The following is a 27,588-nucleotide window of genomic DNA, read 5'->3' as shown; positions in this document are numbered from 1 at the left end:
TATTGGTCTCAGCAGCATTATCCAGGTACGTGAGGATACTTACTAACTTTCTACTTTGAAGCCAACAATTAATTCTCAGTCCATATAGGTGATGCACACCCACCTTACCAACCTCACAGAGGGACTCAGTTTAGTACCATGGCACCAGCTGCAGGGATGTCATTTCAACCAACACAGGCACCACCACGACCTTTTGGTAGACATATAGTCAATATCTTAATTTCAATTAATTGTGGTATGAAGTCTAATTCCTTTTGTATTTACATATAGAATCACAACAGTTATATGATGCTGGACCTTCTTCGTATTACCCTACGGCGACAGCAGAAGGAACGCAAGGTAAATACCTAATCTGTAGCCCGAATTTATCATGTGCTTCTTATTTCTATGAATATTTTAAATAATTTGAACGGTTTACAGGATCGCACCACCAGCTTCCTGATATGGGTCATTCCTCGTATCCACCACCACCAGGTACGTATGATGAATATATACCAAAATATATGACTTATAAGACGATGATTAAGATATCTTAATTGCTACTGTATAGGGCCCACACAGGATACCTTTGAGGCGAACTTCGAAGATTGGAGTCGGTTATTTTCTACACCTAACCAGCAGGCCGATCCTACCTTCCAGACACCTATGGCCACCGGACGTTCAGGTAGAGACGTAGGGCCTCCAGAGCGGCACACCTACTCTACAGACCACGTCCACGCTCAGCGTAAAAGAGGTCGACATGGCCGGGGTGGCCGGAGTGGTTAGGAGGTGGTTCTAGCTGTTTTCGTATTTTTGTTATGGACATGTCGTCATGTTATACTTATTTCGTTCTCAAGCATTACCTATTTCGTTCTCATTTGCGTATGTGTATGAATTGCTAACTTATACTTTTCATATTCATATACTTTACTAATGCTTTTTATTTCTATCCAAAATATCTAAAACCACATCTAATGGCCTAATTTGCGGGGAGGGGGAGCCTGCCGCCCCCCTGCCGGGCGGTAGGGGTACAAAACTGTAAATTGTGATATTGAAAATATATTTCTGTAAAAAATGTTTTCCAAAAATATAAAAATAAAAAAGACGCACGGGGTCCAGCCGATCCCCTGCGTGTACCGCCCGCGGCCCACCCATTAGCGAGCCCACCAGGGGATTGCTTTTGCTTGCATGCATTTCTTTCGAGGATAGAGACAGCCCAAGCCCGCTGGGCGTTGCTCAGGTCCTGGAGAGCGCAGGGCAGAGAGGGCACCAGCCCTCCTGGGACGCAAGCTGTTCGTGCTACTGGACGGCTCGCCGTCGCCGCCGACGAAATCCAGGTCCAAGCCTGCCCCATCTGTGCTTGATTCGACTCCCTTCGCTTCACGGCGACGGTCATACTTGTGGGTTGAGCGGAAATGGGCAGTATCGTTCTCGGAGATGGGGCTCGGCTGCCAGCATTCAGGGCTTCAGGCACTTGTTCAATTGCCACAAGTTACAGTAGCTTCTTGCTGTTTGCCTATGAATACAAGATCTAATATTTGTGTGAATCGCCTTGGTGCAAAACAAGAAGAGTGGGGCCTGAGGTGTCAAGGGTGATAAAGCCATCTTAGCTCAATCTCAACAGTGCATTGGAGAAGGAAATTAATTCACTAAGCTTCGCGGTGCGTTTGGAATACTTCGGCAAACACATTTCCCATCATGTCGCACAAACAAACTTGTATATAACTTCACATTTTCTGCAGAACTGTAACACATTTCATCATGTCCCAAGGAGAAGGCACTGGCTATGAGTCATATATGACACACCTGCATAATTTCAGCCGCGCAGGGAATCTCCCAAAAGAACCTGAGGCGTCAGTGTCGCTCTGGACTGGTGGTTGCGTTCGCATCAGCATTATGCACCTCGTGGAAGTTGATAAGCTTCTGAGTCTTAGACACCTTTATTTTCTTCTCTCCATATCATGTTCGCAAGAGTTTCACACCTCAACTCTGAAGAAGCGATCTGATGGGGGTACGTTGCAGCGTTTAACCTTGGTGCCTTTAATTCCTTTGCAAGATCATCGTTTCTGTTCTCCAAGTTTCTTCTTCTGTGCCACAGTAAATATAATCCATTTCTATACTGAAGTGCCGGGGAATCTCTTCTGTAATAAATCATAAACTTTGCTGTACTTGATTTTCTAGTCATGACACCTTCTTCAGATTCCCTGTCATTTTTTGGGTGAATAAATAGACTTCTTTTTGAGGAATAAATAAATAGACTTCTTATAAAGTGCCAAAACTTATATTCTACCGAACTGTCAATCCATGAAGTTCCTTTCAAAGGAGATATGATTGCCTTTGCCTCTGCATTTGGTGGATGCCTTGATTGGAAAAGATGCTTCATCATGCGCTGGGTGCATTCATCCATCACTTCTGTTTACTGTTCATTCAGTGATGAATGCTTGCTGGTCACTGGTGTCTCTATATGTACCGATAGCTTTGAGGTTTCTTCTCCAGTCTCACCGTTTTCTGGTTGAGCTTCTTCGCTAAGGTACGCCCATCTCTCTCCTTTCTTTTCAGTAGCAAGAAACTATTAAAGCCAAGATCTGCTCTTCGGCTGTTTGCGAGGTAGTCTTGGTTAATTTTATGGCTATACTATAGATTCATAGAGGCATAGTGTACCATTTGACTTTGGATTGCTGATCGGTCCTGCCATGCTGTGCTTCCAGTTCCAAACATAGTGTCGGTCCCTTTTACTTACAGTCCAGGTAGATGAAGGTAGAGGAGTTGCAGCAGAAACTCTGTCAATGTTAGTGGTAATAAAATCACCTCCAGCTCAATCAAGCCGCCTAACGCATTGCAGAAGGAAATTGATAACCTTTTAAGTGTTGAAATAACCTTGTTAGCGGGGAACTCCCAAGGAAAATGGCAGTCTAACACTGACTTGTGTTCTGTGCTCATGGTACTTGGGCCATAATTCAACCCAGTAGGATCCTGCAGCGTCAGTGCTCTCTCTGCATTCTGGGCCAGCGACCGAGTTCACCCGAGGATACTTCTGATTGTTTTTAAATTTAATTTCCGCCCACCCCTCCATGTCAAGCCATTTGTGGTAGATTGTTGGGTGGATATAACTCCCACATTGAATACACGTTCTTGTAGTGCGTGCTACTGACTGCTTCAGTTATCAGGGTAAACTTTCATTTCTTGACATTTTCTCATCCGCTGCACTATTCCAGTGGGCAGTGGCTTTTGAGGTTCTTCTCTACTTCTCTGCATCCTCGCTGTCTGGTGGTGCTTCTCATCGAAGGTAAGGGCATCTCCCCTTTCTTTTGAGCAGTCAAAAAATTTGAGAGCGAAGAGCAGCTCTGTATTGCCTCAATAAACCGATTGTTATTAGGGGGCTAGATTCTACCGTCGTGTTTTTCTTGCTGTATAGTACAACACTGTTTCTTTTTTTATTGAAGATGCATCTGAGTTCTCATGTCAAATGCAAATTTCAGTTGCAATGGCTAGAAATGGTAGTTCCCGCATGAAGAAACCCTGTGATTGTTGCAAAAGATACTTGGACCACTTGGATGAAAAGAATCAACCTATGAGCTATTTCTTCAGGCGTATGGATGCTAATTCTAAACATAGCCTGGTACGTTTGATACCTTGCAGCGCTCCTAATATATTTTCTTTTCTGATTTGTTTTACATGATCGATTTGTTGGTACTTAACTTGATTCGAGCTAGCCAGAACATACGAGCTTCTGAATGATACTGTTGACATTGCTCTGCTAAAAATCTTTGCTATTGTGAACTTTATACATGGCAACATGAATGTACTCTGGTCATCTGGTGGCATCTCTTCTAGTTAACTATGTAGTGTCCATCTGCAAATGCATTTGACTATTGAAAATACATCTTACATCACATCAAATTCAGCTACATACATCCGTGTGTGGGTGTAGAGGCTGGAACGTTTTCCTTTATAAAAAAGAAACATCACATTATATTTTTTCTGTTACTCTGGCCATATAGTAGTTGCTCTATTTACATCAAAACCTTTCGCTGTTGTTATTACAGATCATGCCAAACAGGTTTGTGAAGCGTTTTGCAGGAAAGCTGTCAGGGAGAATCAAATTGGAATCTCCTAATGGTACTCTGTACAATGTTGAAGTCATAGAGCGCTATAATAAGACAGTGCTTCAACGTGGATGGGAGGCATTTGTTGATGCCAATCACATACAAGAGAATAACTTCATGCTCTTTCATCACATTGAGAAATCTCGTTTCGAGGTTCTGATCCTTGAATCCGATGGTTGTGAGAAAGTTTTTCCTTGTGCCGGAGTAAGAAACACCCCAAGTATTCAAGAACGAAGGTTAGATTCAGTTGATATTTCAAGCAGCTATTCTCATGACACCACAGAATCATCTGGAAGTCAAAGATTTGCGAGGTGTCAGAGGAGTAGCTGCAGTCACCGTGGAAGAACTGCAAATATGGCTGCGACATCCTCATCATTCGAGGAGTCAGGTTATACTATTTAGTTCCATTTTTTTGCCTTGAATTTTGTGTTACTTACATTAAGCTCCCTTTTGGAATAGAGGAAAAGTAGAGGAATTATGGAGGATTCAATTCCTATAGGAAATTTTCTTATCAGAGCCTTTGGAACAAAGGATTCAATCCTACATCTTCCTTTGAATTTCCGACGGATGGCCTTTTTTATGGAAATTTTGGAGGAAAACAAACATGAGGTCCAACCTCATGTTTTCTCTGGGATTGCTGTGTTATTCTTGTGCAGTATCCAAACACATTTTGAACTTTCATGCGTTTAGATTCTTGTAGGATCTCAATTGCATGTATTCTTCAATCCTGTGTTTTTTTTCTTTCCATTTCCGTGTTTTGAGAATCTTGTGTTCCAAAGAAATTCTAATAGTTTCTTTTGATGGAAAAGAAGCCATAATAGTTTCCTGTGAAATTTTGTGCAGGAGAAGATGCTTCTTCTGAAAATACATCTTTTGAGTCTGATAGTCTTGAGATTGCCCCAAAGGCTGTTTATGTTTTATCAAGTAGAAGGTATCTATCTGAAGCACAAAGGAAGAAAGTAATTGCGCTTATCCAAGAAATCAAACCTGAAATCACTGTTTTTGTATCAATCATGCGGAAGTGCAATGTTCAAAGCTCAGGTTCATACTTGGTAAGTTCACGAGTCCTGCTGGGCAACACACCTCTCTCAACATTATTAATTTTTTGTTGATAGTAGATGATGTACATCTTGCAAATATTATAAGGATAATCCAACTATTTAGCTGTTATCACGAATCTCCTGAATATTTGTGGACAAATGGCCTCCTTTTACTATGCAGATGATCGAAATGATTTTGTTTAGTATTCTTGATAGTTTGTCGACAGCATCTAATCATGTTTCATCTGTAATCAGGTTATATCTAAGGAATATGCATTGGCACATTTTCCACATGAAACCACATATCTCACACTTCAGAGGCCAGGCAAAAGCAAGAAGTGGCATCCCAGATTCTACATAAGAAATGATAGAAGAGTGTACATGCTTAGAGGGCAGTGGTTAGACTTTGTGCGTGACAATCACGTGCAGGAAGGGGATATATGCCTCCTCCTACCAGAAAAGACTGGGAGAAAATTCACGCTGACGGTCTATCTACTTCGTGCAACAGAAACTCATTCCAGTGCGGAGATGGCTTCCCTAGTTCACATTAAGGAGTCGACAGATGGTATCACAGATGAACACAACAACACCGTTGCTTTTTAAATCATCCCTTTCTTATGGTCGAAAAACTATTTGCAGGAGAACATGTTTCCTCGGAGAGTAGCAGCATGAAAGAAAATTCTGACGGATCCCTGAACAGCAATGACTCTGGAGGTCCTTCTGACCCTCTCTACATTGTACCAGCCAGGAGCTGTCTATCTCGATCTCAAAAGAGGATCATTGAAGCAAAAGTGCAAGCCATCCAATCTGAAGTTCCCATTTACATAGTAATCATGAAGAGCTCCAGCGTTGTTGTCTCTAAGCAGATGCTAGTAAGTTCCATACCTATTTTTTTTATATTGAACTATTATTTCTTATTCTCCGGATTGTGGTTGTTGTTTACTGGCCTGAATGTTAAACTGTTAAGTCACATTCATTCGTATTAGAAAACTATTTGCCACTCTACCACAAATGTCATATGCACCCTGAAAAAAGCTACACAAACTCACTTTAGAAATCGGTTTGCTTTGACAATGTCACTGTCACTGAATGTTTCTAACCAGCAATCTGTAACATGACAGGAATTTGGTGCACACTATGCTGCTGCATATCTTCCTGCTAGAAAGCAAACCATGGTGCTCCAGTGCAACGGGAAGATATGGAATACCGATATGGTGATTCGTAATGGCCACAGGTTGTTTCTGCGCGGAGGATGGCCCAAATTTGTTTGTGACAACGGCCTGCGAGTTGGTGACATGTGCCTGTTCGAACTGAAGAACGGGAGCAAGCTTACCATGGAGATCCATGTTATCTCCAGGGAGGAGTTTTAGTTTGAATTGAAGCAGAAGGAAATGGGGGCCCTGTTCGTTCTATCGGATATTTTTCTTTTTCTTTTATTTTGCAGTTTGAAGTTAGAGCGTGGTAGGGTTAAAATAAGTTTGTCTGGCCAATCTGGCCGTCCTGAGACTGAGGAACCCTGTGTGTTTGCTTGTTTTGGATTAGTTCTACATAATTGAGCTACTAAGAACCGACCCTGTGTTTTCTGTACCATATGACTTATCGATTATTTCTGTATTATTGAACTAACAGGGCTATATTAATATCCAAATCAACGTAAATTTTCCATTGGTTTAACTTGTAAAGTACTCCCTCCGTCCCAGAATATAAGCATTTCTAGATTCAGTCAAAGTCAAATTTATTCAACTTTGACTATAAATAGTAAATAATTCATAAAGATTTATAAGATAAATATAATATTACTAAATTCGATATGAGAGGAACTATCATAATATGTAAATGTTTATATTTAAAATAATTTATTTATAAGAATACTAGCATAATGCTCGTGCGTTGCTACAGGATTCCGAAAATTTTCAAGGCAATCAAGAGATAGAAAAAATATGATATTTTCAATTAAGACCATGTCATTTCTATAGATCCCAGTCAAAGAAACATAAGTCTTAACTTCTGTGATGAGACAAATATCAACATCATACATTGAGATTGTATTTCATTCCCATGTAAGCTGAACTCATAGCGATGCCACCATTTCAAAGCCCAACGCTCCATTTGCATCTCGACCTGTGCTCTCCTGTGCCACGCTCCTATCTCACCACCAACACCTCATCCGTGCCATCTCCAACGGCGTCCTCCATCCTATCCTCCTCTTCCTCAACGGACTGAGCCCACTGCCTCCTTTTAACTTTTAAAGTACACATTGATTTTGATACTGATAGGTGAAGATCGTTTTATGGAGTCTTTTAATGTTGGACCAACTAGAATGTAAAAGAAATTATGCATACAAGATGTTCATCGTAAACATAAATAAAATAAAATGAACTTAAATATTTGGACAAAACGAATTGCTCGACATGAGTTAGGCTGTTAACCAGACACACACCGTTGTCTGGCAATAATTTATAACTTAGTCTCATCAGATTGTAGAAGTGAGGTTTCAATTTGAAATGTACCGGCACAGCTGGAAAGTTCAGAATTACCATATTCTCCTTCTTGCTAGCCTCACCGGAAGGCACTGATGCTACAGGTGATGGCGCAGTTGTTCCGTCTGCAACACCCATCTCCTGGAAAACAGGACTTGACTGAACATAGAGTTCTTTCCGAAAGAAAAAAAATGTAGCGGTGACACCATCCACTATGGTTAAAACAGTAGCAGAAAACAACAGCTAACAACAAAAAAGAGTGCAATCAATCTCATAACATTGCTGATCTCCCATTCCAAATGTTCACTCAAATTCTGTAGAACCTGTAGTTTTCTGTTTCTAAATTTTGTTAAACAGGCATACCTTCTCCTTTTGAGCATCATCTGCACTCACTTTTCTAACTCGATCAGCTCATGCCTCAACTGTTCTAAGCGGAGTATGTCATTTGACTCCATGTCTTTCTTCTCCACATTGGCGACAGTACCCTTTAGCAAAAAATGGATCATCATGTCAGATTAGGAGTATGCTGCAACATCTTATGAGATAAAATTTAATGGTATTCTTCTGAGGATCAGTAATTAATTAAAGACATGGCTAGTGCTGTCAGGGATTTATTTAATAAATCACTTTATGCTAGATGCTGATGTATTCTTAAATGCACAAAACAAATATAGAGTACAACATCCATACATCTTAATATGCAATTTGAAGAGCTGGCTCAACTTTTTCCCGCGAACACCGACCAAAGAAGTCCCAAAATGGTGCTAGTCATTTCAGTATCTCAATTTTTATCAGTGTAACAAACTAAAGAGAAACAAATGGCATTTCTGATCTTTAGAAAACTGAAATCAAACCTTATGTGGTCTTCCATGGTGCTTTTTCTCACTGACAGTCTGTCAGACTCCATCATGTATCCTCTCTCCTTCCTAAAACTTTCCAAATATGAACTCATCTAGACACTCCCAAAAACCCCAATCATTTGGGCTTCCAATTTTTGAAAGAATTGCTAGCTCTAGAAACTTTAAATAAAAGGCCAAAAAAAAGCTATCTCTTGGCTGCTATGGCAGTGTCACAATCGTAGTGGTCGGCCATGAATCTGAACAAAACAAAATAGGAATGAAATGTGACATTTAATTAAATATATCATCCTATGAATCTGAACCAAACATGCTTTTAACTAAATATATCATCCTAGCATTATCATACGTTGTTTAACAATGCCTATGCTAAGTGCTAACATAATGCGGCATTTAGTAAAGCAAATCAAACGACCAATACCCTATCTCAACATTGATATATCATTGCACCGAGCCACTTGCATCAATTATTTTTGTTCAGCTATAGGCTTGTGATAGCTACTGCCTTATGGAAACAGTACAGGTCAAGAGTATCAAATTGGACACCTAAAGAACTAAAAAAAGTATAGGCATATAGTAGCAAAATTGGAAAGTAACAAATAGAAAATACAGCCTTCCCCTATCAACATGACATTGCTGGTTAATAAGCATGTCACAGACAACAAATTAACTGAATTGGTATGCAAACATCCCCTTATCAATAAAAACCCACCGAAATCACCACAATCATACGAGGACAGCAATTCAAGCACCAAACAAACAATGTTTCCAGTTGACAGCACCACAATCATATATGACTAGCAACTATTGAGCTAACCTAATGAGATTAGAGTTTTTGTAAGCTCATACTACTGTACATATGTTGTTTAAAATTCTGCAGTAATTAGAAAATGAAATTAAAGAACTTAGCATATTTGTCTCATACATATGACAGCAAACAACCAGGATCTTGCCTGGTTAAATTTAATTTGTTTTAACTGGATCCACCCAGGGAATAACTTACAATAATAGATCCTCCAATATTTGCTTCTATGTGCTTTCTTAAACCTTGCCAAGTGCTGCAAATGCCATACACTTACCATGTTAAGACAATCTTTCATTAAAAAAGAATGATAAGTGACGGACCATGTAAAGCATAAATGTTAAGCCTCCAAATGTAGTAAAGCAGTGGGCTGCTGCTTTCTAATCGACTGATCTGCAAAATAAAACCTACAATTAGATTAGGAGTTTCCTGGTGAGCCAAAAACCTAGGGATAAATTGCACACTAACAAGCATAGAATATATAAATCAATTATCAGTCATGGAACCATGACTTTGCTGGTGAGCCAACAAATTGGCCTTCACGGGAGAATGATAAAGCCTACGACATAAAAATAAGCATGATTAGGTTTTCCATTGGTCATCACTCATCACAGCAACACACTGTCAAGCAATGACCTAATTCTGGTGGTATGTTAATGTACCTGGATCTATCTGATTGAACTTCAAACTAACGTTTAACAGTAGATTTAGTAGGCCAATAATCATCATGACTCAAATGTAAGGTGAATTCTAAGACAGTGTGAGGGTCGCCGGAGCGGGGCGAGGCTACGCGCTCGCGGGGGAGAGCGGCGGGAGAGACCGGTTAGGGCGGGCGCGACAGCGGCACGCGGTGGGGGTGGGAGAGCGGAGGCAACGGCGGCGGGAGAGATGCGAGCTGAAACTGCTCGTGGGAGGTTGGGGAGGCCGGAGAGGCGAGGAGGGAGGTGGCATGAGCGGTTAGAGGTGGGTCAGGGGAAAGGTGGGAGGCACGAGATGCATACGATGACCATCAGACGGCTGACATACGATGTTGGCATCGGGAGGCAGACTCACAGGAGGGGTAAACAGACTTTGTGCTTTTTATGTAGTAGTAGAAATTTAGGTAGACCAGTATATACATTCAAACACAACCCATTCGACTATTCCATTTCTAGATGATCAACTATAGTTTAATACCCATTAAGATAGATCACATCATGCAGTGCACTAAAGATATGCAGACTCTGATATATTCCATATATTTTTCTTTAATAAGAACTAAGCATAAAGGGGGGCAACAAAATTTACTTGATATTTACTAAGCATCAACAATGGCGAAATTTTTTTCTTCTTTGCTAAGCACTAAGCTAGGCACCATGACATCCCAATAATTGCTACCTAGCTGTTTAACAGAAGTTCCATCTGCAGTTTATCTACTAAAATTCAAGACCAGAAGTAGGATATTATGGTCAAATTCAAAACCACAAGCAGGACAGTGTGTCTTGAATAATGGATGAGATAAGGCATTACTTGCTAGCTGATTAACCTCCTGTATGCCTACTCTAATCTACTATTCTGCATACTAAATGGGATGACATACCTTCTGGTTCTTATACATGTTGAACTGCAGAATGAGGAATATAGATCAAAGTTTCTGAAACTTTAATGGTCAAATTCAGGACCAGAAGTAGGATATTATGGTCAAATTCAAAACCTCAAGCAGGACAGTGTGTCTTGAATAATGGATGAGATAAGGCATTACTTGCTAGCTGATTAACCTCCTGTATGCCTACTCTAATCTACTATTCTGCACACTAAATGGGATGACATACCTTTTGGTTTTTATACATGTTGAACTGCAGAATGAGGAACATAGATCAAAGTTTCTGAAACTTTAATGGTTTCAAGCAAGATAAATTGATTAATCAATTATGATGTCTACTCTCTGACCTAACAAAACTGATTCAGCTTGTATACTTTGAGGGAAAAACAGAATTCCACTTTGGATGATCCAGTGTTTGGAATTTATAACAATACAGTAGATGATCTGTCATATAAATAACTATTAGGCCTGTGTACAACATAATTGCAAAACAATTAACTATAAGGCATGTGTATAATTGAATCTTTGACATACAATTCTCGCAAATTGGAACTCTAGTTTCCACTCAAAGTAGCCGAGGTGAATCAGTTTTGCTAGGTATAGCATATAGGTTCAGGCCTGAAATTAAATCTGCAATTGGGAATGCTCTTCGTACGGTTCAGGCCTGAAATCAAAACTGCAAGAGGTAATAACGTGACGATTCCGCACGGTATGCGGGAGGCCGGGGAACGTGTCTGCGACGGTGAGGTCCTCGGGCTGGAGTAGATCGTCAGGGAGGTGACGAGCTGACGGCGACCCGCCGCCTCTTTGCGCAAGGGGACGGGAACCCCTCACGGTGGCAACCACTTCACCTCGAGGCGGCGTGACAGCAGCGGGGCGCGGCGAGGATGGCTGGATGACGCGCCGAGAGGCCCGGCGGCGGCGGCGGCCGGATCCGGTGGTGGGCGCCGTCAAATCGAAGTGTAGTGGCGAGGAGGGGGCGCCGACGGGGCGAGGTAGTACCTCCGGCGACCGGCGAAGGGGCCGGGGTTGTTCCGGCGGCGGCACGAGCTGGGGGGCGGCTCGGGCGAGGGCCGGTGGCGAGGGATGCGCGGCGGCGGCGAGGGCGGGGTTGGGGGCGACGGCAGCACGCGGGGGTGGGGGGTGGGAGGAGGTCGGGCCGAGTGCGAGCGATTGCGAGGGTGAGGGAGACGGGGGGAGATGGAACCGTCGGGGGGCGAGCGGGGGAGACGGAGAGGCGGAACCGCGCGCGGAGAGGCGGACGGACAGACGAACGAATCTGGGAGGAATATTCGGATGACGAAAAAAAAGTGACCAGTCTTTTTAGTACTCCGTAGTAGAGATTGATGGTCAAAGTTGAAGAAATTTGATTTTGACCAAATCTAGAAATGCTTATATTTTGAGACGGAAGTAGTATATCAGGGAAAGAATACCATGTCTTAATGAATGCAAGCCCATGCAATATGAATTTCATAGTCTTAAAAATATACGTCGAGTTTTTGAACTTTTGACAAAAAGTCCATGACAGCCCTGAAAATTGGTCACTAGACCGTGAACAGGTGGGTTCGTTGGTGCACGGACCCATGATTTTTTTCACAAAAGAAACTTTTGGGTGTGTATAATGAATATATTTGGATCAACTCCGTTCCTTAAAAACTATACATTATTTTTGTTTCGTCAAGATGAATTTTTTATAATAATCAAAATTTATAGAAATATTAACTTTTTATGAATAATAACTGACTAGATGTGACAAGATGTGATAACATGTCATGCCACGTAGGACGAAGGATTAAATTGAGTCGGATGGAGAACTTTGAGGACTAAAACCACCATGTTGAAAGTTTAGAGATGAAATTAAGTTTCTGCTAAAATTTGAGGATGAAATTGACAAGTCCATTTATTTGTCTGACCCCCTTAAATTTTCTTTCCAGTTCCTCCACTGCGCGTGGGGTTCCCTCACAGCTGGCGCCCGCGTCGTCGGAACTCGGCCACACCGAGCGGAGCTCTCCCGCTGCTGGCACCCACCACGAAGCTCTCCCAACCGCTGGTGCCGCATAAGGCTAGTATGGCCATCGGTGCGGGCCGCGCAAGTCTAATATTGATCTAACATGGGAAAATTAGGTCGTGGGTGTTGCACTAAAACTAGTAAGGACACATATACAAGTTTTAAAATAAGAAAAATAACATACCAAATACACTATAATTGTAGTTGATGTTAATGCAGAAAAATGCACCAAAATACTATATCTTGGGAATAATAATACCTTGGTTTTAACAATTGCACAAAATTCCACTTTTGGCGGCATGCAACTCCAGTCTTAAAGGATTGACTTTCAAGCATTTCAAGTATTTTACTTGTTGGAGGGCTTTGTGCTTGGTAAACTTGAAAACAGTACAGAGCCACTATCACCATTTTCTTTACAAGCTCGGTGGCTTCACTGTTTCTTTCACCAGTAACATTGCTGCGAAACTCATATGAAATGCTTGTTGTCCATATGATCAAACATTTAACCTGGGAAGGTCTGGCTACCAGTACCAGTCGCAGCAAGATTTTCCATTTTTCTTGCTCCCACCATGTCAAAACTGTAGATATCAAATTTGCTGCTTGGTCTTCCATACTATGTTGAAACACCTCATGTGAGATATAGCCAACAGTGCTTCATGCACCAACAGTGCCTCATGGGAGCTACCCGGTTTTTTCATGGAGGACTCGATGTATGAAGTCTGAACCCCTTTTCCAAGGCACGGGCGGAGCCAGGGGGTGTAGGGGGGCTGGGGGCTGGAGCCCTCCTACTGTGCAAGACCTGCATTGGAGGTAAAGGGGAAGGAGGAGAAGAAGAGAGGGGGAAAAAGAAGAAAAGAGAGAAAATGAGTGAAGATGGAGGAGGAAGAAGGAATGAGCCCCCCCTAATCTCAAATGTACCTCCGCCACTGGGTACCAGTCTATAGTAATGAAGCAATACTCAAATGATAAAAAATGCAAAGATTCCAGTAAGCACAGATCCATCAATAGTAATAACTAGAACAAATAATGTAAATGCAAAGATTATAATGTGGTATCAATAGTATTATAAGGACAATATGCAAGAGACCAAAGACAAAAAAATATTACATGTTTTCTTCTCATGCGATTCAGATTGATCAGTTGCTCGTGGTGCCCTGCCTGCTATGCTCTTTCCTGGATCCGCTACAAGGCGATTAGACAATTAGTTCAATAATTCAGTGAAATTAATGAACCACAGAAGGATAACAACATAGACTGGGACGATGGGTGGCAGACCCATCCGTGGTTTCATGACAATAATCCGGTAAACAGTAGCGAACCAGCTAGCATATGAAGAGGGGGCTCATCTCCCTTCTCTTTCTTCCTTCCCCCATCTTCTTCATTTTTTTTCAAAAAATAGCTTAGATGGTATCCAATGATCTTGGGGAGGTTGGGGGGCTTGAGAACCCCCCCCCCCCTAATCAGCCGCTGCCGGCTGATAAATAGAAAAGCTCAGAACTCAGTATAGTTAACAATGTGTCTTTTTTAAATGCTTTTGACAGCATAATTACTTGACAACCCAGATGTGGTTGCAGAAGCTTCTCAACAATAAATGAAAACTACAAATCACCATAATATACTTTCTGCATGTTGACTCAATCTATATACCTCCTTAAGTTTTGAGCTAGTAATTTTTATTCATTTTCCATGTCATTTTAGGACAAAGCGCTCTAGATGATAAGATAAATCCATATGTAAACAGTAGTGTAGGTACAAAATAAATTTGTGTATTCATCCTACACTACTTGTGCAAATAAATTTGCATTGTTCCTATTCCCATTTAAAGTAAATGCTAGTTGACATTATAAGTTCTGGTGTACAAGTTAGTTGTGCCTATCTTGACATTATAAATTCATTAATTTGCATTTGACTGTGAGCCTAAAGAATGTATATAGTATATATAATTCAATTCTATCCCACACAAATAATTTTCCACCACTACTAAGGCTGTTGTTATCATCTTGTAAACATAACTCTCATGCTCACGTCAGCAGCTATCAATGAAGAAAATAAGCAATGCTAATTACTCCCTACGTCTCAAAATAATTGCACATCTAGAGTTTGAAATTTGTCCCACAAAAAATCTACTTTGACCTAACAAAAAATCTACTTTGACCTAACTACCATAAAAGACAAGAGTTTTCGGAGTCTTCGTACAAAAAAGATAAAACAATATCCGGATCATTCTCACAAAAGGCAAGGGGTATTTTATAATTTCACACCATGTATTGATTTGCGTGCAATCTTAGAATTGCATTTATTTTGGGACGGAGGGAGTACCTACAAGCTATCAACTCCAAATGTTGTGAACTATAAATTCATTCCTACCTTGTAAATTAAATATCATTTGTTCTTGCCTACTGTCGGACTTGATGATTCTGTAATTATAAGTGCCTGTTGGTACTAAGTACTCCCTCTGTTCTCAAATGTATGATATTGACTAATTCAAATTTAAACTAACCAGCAACGTACATAAAAGAATGGAGGGAGTAGTAAGTACCATCGAACTTAGTAGCCTGTTGTACATCTCAGAAAACTCTACTGAAAAATTATTAGCTTTGACGCACCTGTGGGAGATGCATCACTACGCGCAACGCGAACGTACTACAGCTCCTGCTCTTCCATACCAATGCGCAATGCGAACATACTACACCTCTTGCTCTTCTATACCAGTGTTGTACTAGCGCATGTCGAGCAACTCTCCCATCCAGATACTGTAGCCAATGCTCGAGGCAGTGTACGCTCGGCAATTGCTAAGGCAGATATCACGGCATTGGTTGACCGAAAGTCCACTGTATGCCTTGGCCAACTTGGCATCAGGCAATTTCATCCCCGTGAAATGATGGAATCCATCGGTGCTTTTGTTCCCCATGCACACAAGTGCTTTCTGATGGACATAGTGAAGAGTTCCGCAGCCTCCAACTGCAGAGTGAATCCCGGCAAGCGGATGCATATTAGAGTTTTGCTTGCATCATAGTATCCGTAGGCGCCACAATAGGTGTTAATAGGTAATAAGATAATAATATCCATTTTTGTTTATCCAAATTAGCATTTGGATCTTCCTTACGGAGCTGTCCAAAAGCGACATAGAAGTGAAGGGATCCGAACAAAATAAAAGTAGCTAGGTTTGGCCAGATCGGAGCCAAAGACAATGGTGAAATCAAATTCATTTGACATGAAGAATAGGCTACCAATTGCATAAACTGGCAACATATGAGTAGGGGGCTCATCTTCCTTCTCTTCTCTTCTTCTTCCTCCCCATTCTTTATTCTTTCTTTCCAACAATGAAGAGGAGACTTAGGGGTATCCATTGATTTTGAGCCCCCCCTCTAGTCCCCCTTTAGATCTGTAGGAAGGCTTGTGCCCCCTCTAGTCCCCCTTTAGATCCGCCACGGCAGTGTAGGAACCTTTTCGTTTTGTTATTTTTAGACGATGAAATAAGATGTGACAGCCAACAGTGGTATTAGGATCCCAATTTTCCTCCGTAGGTTCATAAAGGAAATCGGGTAGCTGGATAGCATGCATAGCAGGGGATAGGTGGCCATGCATTTCAGAATTCATATATAGCTCTGATTTTATTTTTGTTTTTTACCATTAAGATTGGGTTGGGTCTGACACCTCCCTCGATCGGATTGGTGTGCCTGATCCGCGTGCACAAACTCATTGGGAGATGGGTGGACGTCGGCACCGCGGCCGGCCGTATGTGTGTAGATGAAATGGCCGGATTGGAGGGACATGATTAACTGGATGTGACGTGGATTATATTCCTGTGCTAGATGCCATGCACACTTTGCTTGCATTTCTTGATGCCGAGAGTGTAAATTAACCGAGGAACTCGGGTTCCTAGGCTCCTATCTCCACTACCGTCGGATGGTGTGAACGGGTGTGCCTCCTCAGGATTTGTGCGAGGCAAAAGTAAAAGACCACCCCTCGACTGCTTTTGTCGCGGTGTGATGGTGGGATGAAATGAGATGTTTTATATCTAACCGTGCTCTGTCCACCACATATTTTGAATGCACAGCTAATATGTTGAATATAGTTCTCTTTCCACCATATACTTTGAATGCACAACTAACATGTTGAATAATAAAAGTATGCATATTCTTTAGTAGTACATTATTGACTTTTTAATCGACAAAATGTGCATCCTAGTATGTTACACTATTCTTAATTTATTTTTTGATTATAAAGAAAATTGTGCATAAATTGTTGGATTTTATGCACATAAATAAGTGCATCTCATATGTTCAACAATTGAAAGATTTTGATTTGCACGAAATAATGTGCATCTCGTCGTAATATTTTTGATAATTTTTATTAACTATTATGTATTAGGTAAAGTCAGATGTGCAAATAGATGTGCATCTTGAACAATAAATAATTTTATGATTTTTTTCATGTGCAATTATAACTGCATTTTGTGTCCTCAGAGAAAAATGCACCACCATAAATTTATTTTTCTATTTTACTTGTGTACTGATTGGCTGCCCTCCTCAACACATGGAGTCGAGGGAACCTCCTATGTAGCTTCCCGAAGGTAGATAAGGCACCTAACATTTTAGAGATTAAAACCACTAAACCAGTGCAATGGGAAGATATGGAATACCGATATGGTGATTCGTTAATGGCCACAGGTTGTTTCTCCGTGGAGGTTGGCCCAAATTTGTTTGTCTGCGAGTTGGTGACATTTGTCTGTACGCATTGAAGATGAACGAGAGCAAGCTTACCATGGAGGGTCCATGCTATCTCCACGGACGAGTTTTAGTTTGGATTGAAGCAGAAGAAAATGGGGCTCTTTTTTTTTCCCTTTTTTTTGTAGTTCGTAGTTAGAGCGTGGTAGGGGTTAGAATAAAGTCAGTTTGTCTGGTCAATCTGTCCATCCTGAGACTGAAGAAGCCTGTGTGTTTGCTTGTTTTATATTAGTTCTACGTACTTTAGAGCCTGTTTGGTTGGCTACTAAAATATGGACATGCCAAAATATGGGCATGCCAACCTTTTTCTTACCAAAATCTTGATAATTTGCGAATAACACTTAATTAGGTGGGCTACCTTTTAGAATTCAACTAAATGAGTGCCAAAATTTATAGATTTGCCAACGTTTTGGCATGCCCACATTTTGGTAGCCAACCAAACATGCCCTTAGCTACCAAGAACCGGCCATGTGCTTTCTGTACCGTATTATGTATCGATGTAGTATTTCTACATTATTGAACTAATAACAGGACTATATTGATATCCAAATCAACTTAAGTTTTCCGTTGGTTTTCCGAACGCCATGGAGAGATGAAGAAGAGAAGGGGGTTAGAGGAAGAAGAAGACTAAGGGTATTTTGGTCTAATTTTTTTCAAAAATACAACGAAAGGGTACTTAGTGGCAATGTTTCGTAGAGCGCGGGGAGAGAGCTAGGATGACCGGAGAAAGCGAGACCGCCGGGCTAGGCTTCCGCCGCCGCCTTGTACGTTCGTTGGGGGAGAAGCCAGAACCCTCGGCGGCGCCCAGCGCGCCAGTGATCCTACGGCGCAAGCGCCGGCCCGGAATCGGAGGGCCCGCTAGCGAAATCCAGCGCCGGCCCGGAATCGGAGGGCCCGCTAGCGAAATCCAGATCCGACCTACACCCCACATGTGTTGCTGGTTGTTCATCTCCCACTGCTTCATGATTACGGCATTTCGCGTGGGCAACACCTCAGGGAGTCAGGGATGGTTGAGTGAAATAGGTCTGGGAGCATTGGAGAGTGGCGCGTTCGTGTTAAGTTAGATAGATGGTTCCTCCGCTGAAAATATTACCTTTTTTCTCCCAAAAGATGGCTCTGCTGAAAATATTGTGGTGCCAGTGTTAGGATACAGCTCTGTGTCAGTCTGTTTAGGCCGTGTTTAGTTCCCTGCCGTGTAAACGCAAATTTTTTTTGCGACGGAATCTTGCTAATTTGAAGTACTAAATGAAGTTTATTTACAAAACTTTTTGCACAGATGTGTTGTAAATCACAAGACGAATCTAATGATGCTAATTAATCTATAATTAATCAATAATTAGTAGATGGTTACTGTAGTACTTCATCTCGCGATTTACCGTCCATCTATGCAAAAAGTTTTGTAAATAGACTTCATTTAGTACTTCAAATTAGTAAGATTCCTTCGCAAATTTTTACATTTTTGCGTTTACGGGGTGGGAACTAAACAGGGCCTTAGACTTATTGGTCATATCTTTACCGCGCAGGAATGCTCCCGAAAGATTCTGAAGTCGTCGTCAGACGTCAGTGTTCGCTGTTCTCTAGTGGTGAGTTCACATCAGCGTATATTTTTGAATTTTGATCCCTTTGATCTTCCCCCCACTCCCCCCACAATAATCACCACTGTGGGCGCTTTAACTCAGACGATTGAATGCACTTGGAAGTTGAAATGGTTCCGACTTTCGGGCTCCATGTTTTTCTCTCCTTACAAATGGTCAGTATCGATGTACTGTGTTTGCAAGGAGTGGAAAACTTTGGAGCAACAATTGGATACAGGCATTCATAAGAACCAGGAAGCAGTAACTTACGAGCATGTACTTTATTTTCGTTGCAATATTACCATTTCATTTCCCCAAGTTGTTGCATCTGCTATGCCACACGGTATACTACATCTTTTATTTTATAATGTTGCAGAATCTGTTACCAAATTATTAACGTAAGTGTACTCCATTCCTTAAGATTGCTAAGATGCTAGGAGAGCAAATCATGACAGCTCCAGATTCCCTGCCATCTTTTACTGAACTTTCATTCCATTAAGTTCTTTCTAAAAAAGAAATGATTACCTCTGCATCCATCACTTGTTTTCTATCCATGTAATGATGACTAGCTGGCTTCATGGCTTGTGCGTGAGTATATATGTCCTAGTAGCCTTGAGGCTCCTTCTCTGCATCACCATTCTTCGGTGGAGCTTCTATGCAAAGGTAACGGCATTTTCTCTTCCCCCATGAGCATCAATAATGTAATGGAGAAGGGAAACTTTGATCCCCCCAGCTCTTTGCCTGGTAGTTTGTTTGATTTTGAGCCTTTTTTGTCCCGTAGACCGTAGTAGCATATGAAATCACTTTTTGAGCTGACCTCCAAAATGGATTATATTTTGGGTGCTCGATTGCAGCATCTAATGAGATTGCTTATTCTGTAATGTACATTGCTTTGTTGACCGATGCATAGACAAGAGTTAGAACCCTCTGTAATGCTCTACATAAAAAAAGGATTTATTTAACATGAAACTCGTCTTTATGGAGGCAAACTAGTTTCATATTGTGATGTTAGATTTTGTTCTACTGTAAATGGGAGAGTGGTGCAGCAGAGTTTCTTTTTAATTGAATATATGCATCTAATATAAACTGCAATTCCAGTTGATGGCTATGAGTGGTGGTTCTCGGATGAAGAAACCTCGTGAACATTGCCAAAGATACTTGGACCGTTTGGATGAAAAGAATAAGACTATGAGCTGCTTCCTCAGGCATATGACTGCCAATCCAAAACATGGCATGGTAAACTTTCCCGTGTTTGATGTGTTGCTTTTCATACCTTGTCTTTTCCATATTTTTAGACCAGAATAAATTTGGATTTAGAAAATGGAAGCTGTAGCTATTACTTTGATTGACTTGATTTGAGCTAAGCTAGAACTGAATGATGCGCTACTACCTGAAGATTGGTCTGAGCCTCAAAGGCGCAGTGTAGTAAACCAGCTTATTTTGAGCCTCTTCTTCTATAAAATTGACTTGCAAAGCTTTTGCATGTTCGCAACAAAAGAGATGCCCGCGCCTCAAAACAGTGGCAGAATATATTTATATCTCATGGCACATTAGACAAAGCTTCAATATCTGTTTCATGTATCTTAGCCTTCTTGGTGCACATCTGTTTGTTACTACTGCTGAATTAAAGTAAATAACATCTGGATCAATCCCATGCACACGATGCTCATCATTTTCTTTCACTACAAACCTCTCATGGTTGATAAATCTTGTCAATCAGAATAATATAAATATTGTACCTCATAGTTTTAAACCTTCAACAAGTGGAGTGCAGTTCCCAGCTTTATTAATTCGTATTAGGTTCTGAAGGATTTAAAGTATTGACAAGGTCCAGTGCTGCCCCCCACTTCTTTCTGATTTTAAATTATGACGTATACATTCCCCTGTTCCACAATCTTTTGTTGCTCATAATTTTGTGCATCTCATGAGTATATGTTTTGTGCTGTGGGGTCTACTGAGCCTTTATATTGAAACTACCCATGTAAACATATCTGTTTACCGAAGCATCTTCTGAAAAATATGCCTTAGATTACATTGTTTGTTTTTGATTGGTCAGCCCAGGAGTTGCTCTATTTACATCAATTCCTTTTGATGTTACTACAGATTGTACCGAACAGATTTGTGAAGCATTTTGCAGGAAAGTTGTCCGGAACTGTCAAATTAGAATCCCCTAATGGTAATCGATATGATGTCGAAGTTACAGAGCATCATAATAAGATGATGTTCAGACATGGGTGGGAGGCATTTGTTGATGCCCATCATATAGAAGAGAATGACTCATTGCTGTTCCGAAACATTGAGACATCTGTTTTTGAGGTTATGATCCTTGATTCGGATGGTTGTGAAAAAATGTTTCGTTGCTCTGGCAGAAAAAACACCCAAAGTGTTGGAGAAAGAAGTGTACATTTTGTTGATATTTCAAGCAGCTCTCAACATGGGACCATTGAATCATCAGGAAATGAGAGAGTTGCTAGGTTTGTGAAGGGTAGCTCCAGTCGACGAGGAAAAACATCAAAGATGGATGTTACATCTTCATCATCTGGTGGCTCAGGTTAAACAGTTATTTAAGTTACTTGCATATTTGCCTCATATTTTTATGTTTTCTTATTTCTATAGCGTGTTGTGTCAATTTGTGCAGGAGAAGACATTCCATGTGAAGAAGAATCTTTTGAGTCGGATGATCTCCAGAAACCCCCCGGGGCAGATTATATTATATCATGTCGCAGTCATCTATCTGAAGAACAAAAGGAGAGAGTAATTGCACTGATCGAGGAGCTTGAACCTAAAATTACTGTTTACGTTGCAGTCATGCAGAAGTGCAATGTTCATCCTCGGGCTCCTTTTGTTGTAAGTTCACTGCTGTTGCTGTTGCTGTAACTGTACATGGTGTCATAAGTACAAGTGAAATTCAACCGTGTTCAAATTCAAGTATAAAAAAATGTTTTCAAAATCTCATGAAGTCATGAGCCTTCTGAACATGTGTGAACTGTGGACAAATGGCACTTTTCTTTTCTTTTCTTTTCTTTTCTTTTCTTTTATTGACAATTGAAATGATTTTGTTTAGTATTATTGGTTGTTTCTTTAATCACATCATGTTCCATCTTTAATCAGGCTATTACCAAGGAATATGCATTTGCATATTTTCCACATGGAAATGCAAATGTCACACTTCAGAGGCCAGGCAAGAACGAGAAGTGGTACCCCAAACTCTACAAAATAAAAGATAGGAGCACATACATGCTTCGAGGGCAGTGGTCAGACTTTGTCCGTGACAATCATGTGCAGGAGGGAGATATCTGCGTCTTTTTACCGACAAATGGTGGGAGAAGATTCGCGTTTACCGTCTATCTACTTTCCGCAACAGCTCCTCATTCCAGACGTGGAAAAGGTTTTTTTTTAATGGTCACCGGGGGGAGATAATCCCCACCAGAATGCATTGATATAAAAGTCGGGCAGAAGCCCGTACATCAATGGTTACAAGGATCGTGGCAGACCACATATTACAAACAGCAAGCCCGAGGCACAACGGGCTCAAACAAGAGGAGGCGGAAAGCACCAAGAGCTAAGGAAACAGCAAACATCAACAGACTAGCCCTAATCTTGAACAAGTAGAAGACAACCATCAACGATCAAAACGAAGCGTCATCACCAAACAGCATGCTTGCCTTCACCACAATGGCCATTGCACCGCCACACCACCCCCTCGTAGCTACGCCGCCCTGTTGTCACCCTCCACCTTCCAACAGGGGAGGAATCCTGAAGGACGAAAGGGCCGCCCAACAGGATGGGGACTAAGAGTGAGGGAAGCACGCTGGTCACTGCGAGCCGGACAACGTCGATCTCCCTTGAAGCTGACATAGACACCTTTAAAAGCACATCCGGTCTCCACGAACCACCATCCTACGCCCTTTGTGGGGAGGAATCCACATAGGAGGGATGGCCAGTAAGCATGGACGCACACGGCATTTGATTTGATGGCTGCGTCAACAAGGAGCCCGAAGACGAAGCAGAGGCGCCAGCAAAGAGCACCCGCCTAACCACAATGGGAGCCAACACGAGGGCCAACACCAGAAGCCAAATCCGTTGAGGAGAGCATGAGAAGAAACGGTCACCAGATACTCATAGCGCCAACAAAGGGCCAAAGTAGAGCACATGGTGATGATGCCGGGAAGGGTTCCTCCACGACGATGCCTACAGGTAGGACGCGACGTCAAGACGCCGCCACCGGCGGTCTGGTAGACCAGAGCTGGGCTTTCGCCCGGAGAGATACCACGACTGCTGGGCAGAGAGCAATTACGACGCCTCCAAGAAGGTGAGCGACGCCCTCGGACGTCACCGTCGTCAGCACCGGTAGGGTGCCGGGCATGGCTTTCGCCTAGTGCTCCCTGAGACCTAGACGCACGGCCCAGGCTTAAAGTGTAGGAGGACCAGCAGTCTGGGCACCGTAGAGGCATCACCGGAGGAGCACGAGCAAGACCCAATGACCAACAGAGCTCCGATGGCCACCCCGGCGCGCACGACCGCGCCAGCGCGTGCGACGTGACCTAGCACCACCGCCGAGCAGACGCGGAGCACCCGCGCGAGCAACTGCCGTCGCCTCCGCCGAGCCCGCGTGTCCGCATAGAGCAGCCAGGAAGCCGACGCCGCCGCACTGCACCCCGGAGACGCCCTGTGGGCAGGGCCCAGGTTGGCGGCCGCGGAGGGAGCGGTGCAGCTCCCGGAGGGACCCCCGAAGCGGCGGTGCCCCTCAGCCTGGAGGAGGTCCCGAAGCGGTGGCGCCCCACGGCTCCCGGAGGAGCACTCGAAACGACGGCAGCACCCGCCGAAGGCGACCAAGGGCGGCCAGATCCGGCCCGGGGTGGCCCTGATCCGGCAGCTGGAGGTCGAGCTGGGCCCTCTATAGCTCGCGAATGGAGGCACCCGCGCCGGATTTATGGCATGAGACGCCATGTCCGCCGGCGAGATGCAAAGGAGATATCGGGGAGGGCGCACCAGATCCGGTTGGGTACGGCGCGGAGCTGGCCTCCACTGGTCTGCAACGCCGGCCACTGGCGCCGGAGGCCTCCCGGCCACCGGGCTTGCCTTCGAGCTGATGGAGGAGGAAAACCATAGGGGGGAAGATGCCGTGGGAGAAGGCCCCGCCGCCGCCGTCCTTAAGCCCAGGCGGACTTCCGCGCGGGGGGCTCTCCGGCGGCGGCGAGGAGGAGGTAGGGAGGGAGGGGGAGGGGCGGTGGACGGCGGCGGTCCGCCCGGGTCGCCGCTGGGCGACGCGAGCGGAACGGGGAGGGGCGTCTCCACCACCGTGGAAAAGGTTTTCAAAGCGTTGGTCCATGCCCTGGTGGGCCTAGTGCAAAGATGGCTTCAGAAATCCATATTAAGGAGGAACCAACCGATGGTATTGTAGAAAAACATTAGAAAATCAGTTGCATTTTGAATCTTTCCTTTCTTACGGCCTAAAACTATCTGCAGGTGAACATGTTTTCTCAGAAAGTGACATGCATAAAATTTCTCGTGAATCTCTGTAAACCAAAGACTCTGGTGGTACATCTCAGCCTCCCTACTTTTTACCAAGCAAGAGTGGCCTATCTAAATCCCAAAAGAAGGTTGTTGAGGAGAGAGTGCGAGCCATCCAATCCGAAGTTCCCATTTATGTAGCAATCATGAGGGAGAGTAGCTTTGCTGTACCTTCACGTTCGATGCTAGTAAGTTTAATTCTTTTCTATTTATCTTGAATTCTTATTTTTCATTCTTCAGGTTTTGTTCTTTTCATTCTGACCTGGTTTGTTGAGGTGGATATGATTGTTTTTCTCTGAACGGCAGACTACTTACCTGCTTTCAGATCAGCAAACTATCTGTTACCACATCATATAAATATTTTATTCCTCAAAGATTAACTACACAAAGTCCAATAGTATAAACCTTCCAAATTAGTCCTCCAAATGTGAAACTTTCAATGGGTTCCTAATTCTCTGTCTGTAACACATCAGGAATTAGGTTCGCGATATGCTACTGCTGTGCATCTTCCAGCTAGAGGGCAAACCGCGGTGCTCCAGTGCATGAGGAAGATATGGAAGACCAAAATGGTGTCTCAGAGGGGCCGCAGATGGTATCTAACTGTAGGTTGGTCAAAATTCGTCCGTGGCAATGGTCTGCAAGTCGGCGATATCTGCCTCTTCGAACCGAAGGACAAGACGAAGCTTACCATGAAGGTCCATATCATCTCCAGGGAGGAGCTTTAGTTCGTGGCAGTAAGCTGCTTAAAAAAAAAGAACAAATAATGCCGCTTCAAAAGTTCGTAGCTATGATGACCCTTGTTGTTCTGCTGGTGCCTTGCGGGTTATTTTTCTGTTTCGTACTTTGAAATAATCCTTGGCTGTGGCCAGTTTATCTGTGCAACACTTGATGCAGTCATGCAGTCTATCACTAACCATCCTGAATGGCCTAGTAATAAGTTTTACACGATGCGACATCTTTTGCGAGTTATTACTCAGGGTACAAAGAAAAGCTCAGCTTTTGTTTAAGTTCCATTAGCAGGCAGCTGCATGTGTTTTTCTTGTTGTGTTACAGGAGTGCATTGAACCTACAATCCCAGGGTGAAGCACCTTGGTTTTCATCAGCGACGGAAGCATAAGCTTTTTGTTTGGTTACTCTAATGTCTTTTTAGAGAGAGGAAACTTTTCCTTATTCAAGAAAGGGTTGTTTCAAAAAGGGACTGGTGGGCATGACTCCATCCAGAATCATGCGACTTAGAATGCCAATTGCTTTAGCAGGGGCACCACGCAATATAGGCAGCCAGCGGCCATCTCTGTTCATGACACAGCATCTTTGCAGCAGTGAACACTGGTGGTGTCATCAACTGGTCACTTGCTCCTTCATACACATCTCCACCAAAGAGTTGCACACATAGGCATCATCCCGAAAGGCCAAAGCCGCTTTTTTAGATAAAGGAATATTGAACAATATCCCAGCCTCTATATCAAAAAGTTATATCCGGTTCTTATTACAAACTTTGATAGCAAAACAGGAAGCAAATTACAAGCCACAAAGTCTATTACTAATCTGCCATCCGTTCCGCGCAAAGATGTCCATCGCCGTCACTTCCAAGGCGCGACATGCATCTGCAATCAAGCCTCTGTCCTCCACCTTTTGCAAAATCGCCCATGTCCTGATAAGATAGGTGGCCCTGAAAAGGATCTGGAGAACAGTTTGTTTTTGAGTATTATGAAAAACTACATCATTTCTGGAAAACCAGATTGACCAGAGAAGCGCATATAAGCCCGTGAACATAACTTTTTTCTTTTCTTTTCCCACATAAAACTCTGCAGCCATGACCCGAATAAATGCACAATATTATTAGGTTTTGTAAGACCGAAGGTGATGAAAATTATCCTCCAAAGTAACCCAGCCATATGACATCCGAAGAAGAGATGCACAATTGTTTCACCATTCATACAAAAACAACATTGTCTACTCCCCTTCCAATTACGCTTGGCTAAATTATCCTTTGTCAAGATAACCCCACGGTGGAGTAGCCAAATAAAAAAATTTACTTTCAAAGGAATTTTCAATTTCCATACGGGCATATTTATTGGTAGAGCTCGAACATCTAATAGAGCTGAGTACATAGAACGAACTGAAAATTGGCCACTTTTGTGAAGTTGCCAGATTCCTATATCCTTATTATATCCCAGCTGGATGTTAGCAACGCGATGTCCCAAATCCATCCACTCCATCAGATTATTTTCCGTAAGGTGTCTCCTAAACGAGACATTCAAAGAGTCTCCATTAAGAACTGTATGAACAATAGCATATTTGTGATGAACCAGATTAAACAAATTGGGATATTGATCTTTAAGGGTCGAATTCCCCAGCCACTTGTCTTCCCAAAATCTGGTTTGTTTCCCATTCTGTACTTTAAACGTCATCCAATTAAGGAAATCTTGTTTTACTGACATAAGCCATGACCAAAACTGTGAATCACCAGGTTTTTTCTCAACCTGAGTGAGGGTTTTGGATTTAAGGTATTTATTCCTGAGTATCTGCTGCTAAATGCCATCTTCATTAGTAAGTTTGAACAACCATTTACTTAAGAGGCATTTGTTTTGTACTTTTAAATCCATAATTCTCAGCCCACCTTATTCTTTTGGTCTACATAGGATATCCCATTTAGATAATTTATATTTTCTTTTGTGACCATCCTCTTGCCAGAAGAATCTAGATCTATAAAAATTTAGTTTTTTGAGAAGTTCTTTTGGGATTTCAAAGAAAGAAAGCATATAGACAGATAGATTGCTTAAAACTGAGTTTATGAGAGTCAGCATGCCTCCATAGGAGAGCAACTTGCCTTTCCATGTACTCAGTTTACGTTCAAACTTGTCTTTTATGATCTTCTAGTCTTTATTACTTATTCTCTTATAGTGTAACGGTTTC

At 42.4% G+C, this 27,588-nt stretch overlaps 2 protein-coding genes and 2 long non-coding RNA genes across 10 annotated transcripts; 3 read left to right on the top strand and 1 right to left on the bottom strand.

Moving 5' to 3' along the window:
* Nucleotides 1-1,232: 1,232 nt before the first annotated feature.
* On the top strand, nt 1,233-6,765 carry LOC120692679 (B3 domain-containing protein Os03g0619800-like). Of its 2 annotated transcripts, none has more exons than XM_039976055.1 (9): nt 1,233-1,640; nt 1,800-2,509; nt 3,195-3,265; nt 3,459-3,598; nt 4,026-4,473; nt 4,929-5,137; nt 5,381-5,690; nt 5,765-5,997; nt 6,247-6,765. In XM_039976055.1, the coding sequence occupies exons 4-9, from the start codon at nt 3,464-3,466 to the stop codon at nt 6,493-6,495; spliced, it is 1,584 nt and encodes a 527-aa protein (XP_039831989.1). In that variant the 5' UTR covers nt 1,233-1,640; nt 1,800-2,509; nt 3,195-3,265; nt 3,459-3,463; the 3' UTR covers nt 6,496-6,765. The 2 variants fall into 2 exon arrangements, with proteins under 2 accessions (XP_039831989.1, XP_039831988.1); XM_039976054.1 differs by having other exon boundaries at nt 1,722-2,509.
* Nucleotides 6,766-7,055: 290 nt separating this feature from the next.
* On the bottom strand, nt 7,056-11,966 carry LOC120690267. 6 transcript variants are annotated; one of them, XR_005681688.1, is made up of 5 exons: nt 9,588-11,960; nt 9,466-9,520; nt 8,296-8,701; nt 7,969-8,090; nt 7,056-7,746 (listed from the first exon to the last, which is right to left on the bottom strand). It is a non-coding gene; the product is annotated as an uncharacterized LOC120690267 (long non-coding RNA). The 6 variants fall into 6 exon arrangements; XR_005681685.1 differs by having other exon boundaries at nt 8,296-9,520; nt 9,588-11,966; XR_005681687.1 differs by having other exon boundaries at nt 7,056-7,360; nt 7,663-7,746; nt 8,296-11,958.
* An 8,285-nt stretch (nt 11,967-20,251) lies between these two features.
* Nucleotides 20,252-22,035, top strand: LOC120688776 (B3 domain-containing protein Os03g0620400-like). Its single transcript, XM_039971151.1, has 3 exons — nt 20,252-20,394; nt 21,262-21,709; nt 21,797-22,035. The coding sequence occupies exons 1-3, from the start codon at nt 20,260-20,262 to the stop codon at nt 22,033-22,035; spliced, it is 822 nt and encodes a 273-aa protein (XP_039827085.1). The 5' UTR covers nt 20,252-20,259.
* Nucleotides 22,036-24,418: 2,383 nt separating this feature from the next.
* On the top strand, nt 24,419-25,641 carry LOC120693531. Its single transcript, XR_005683010.1, has 2 exons — nt 24,419-24,860; nt 25,146-25,641. It is a non-coding gene; the product is annotated as an uncharacterized LOC120693531 (long non-coding RNA).
* Nucleotides 25,642-27,588: the final 1,947 nt, after the last annotated feature.

This window comes from Panicum virgatum, chromosome 9N (assembly GCF_016808335.1).
Source record: "Panicum virgatum strain AP13 chromosome 9N, P.virgatum_v5, whole genome shotgun sequence".
Classification (NCBI taxonomy): Eukaryota; Viridiplantae; Streptophyta; class Magnoliopsida; order Poales; family Poaceae; genus Panicum; species Panicum virgatum.
This window is presented reverse-complemented; position numbering and strand designations above follow the sequence as displayed.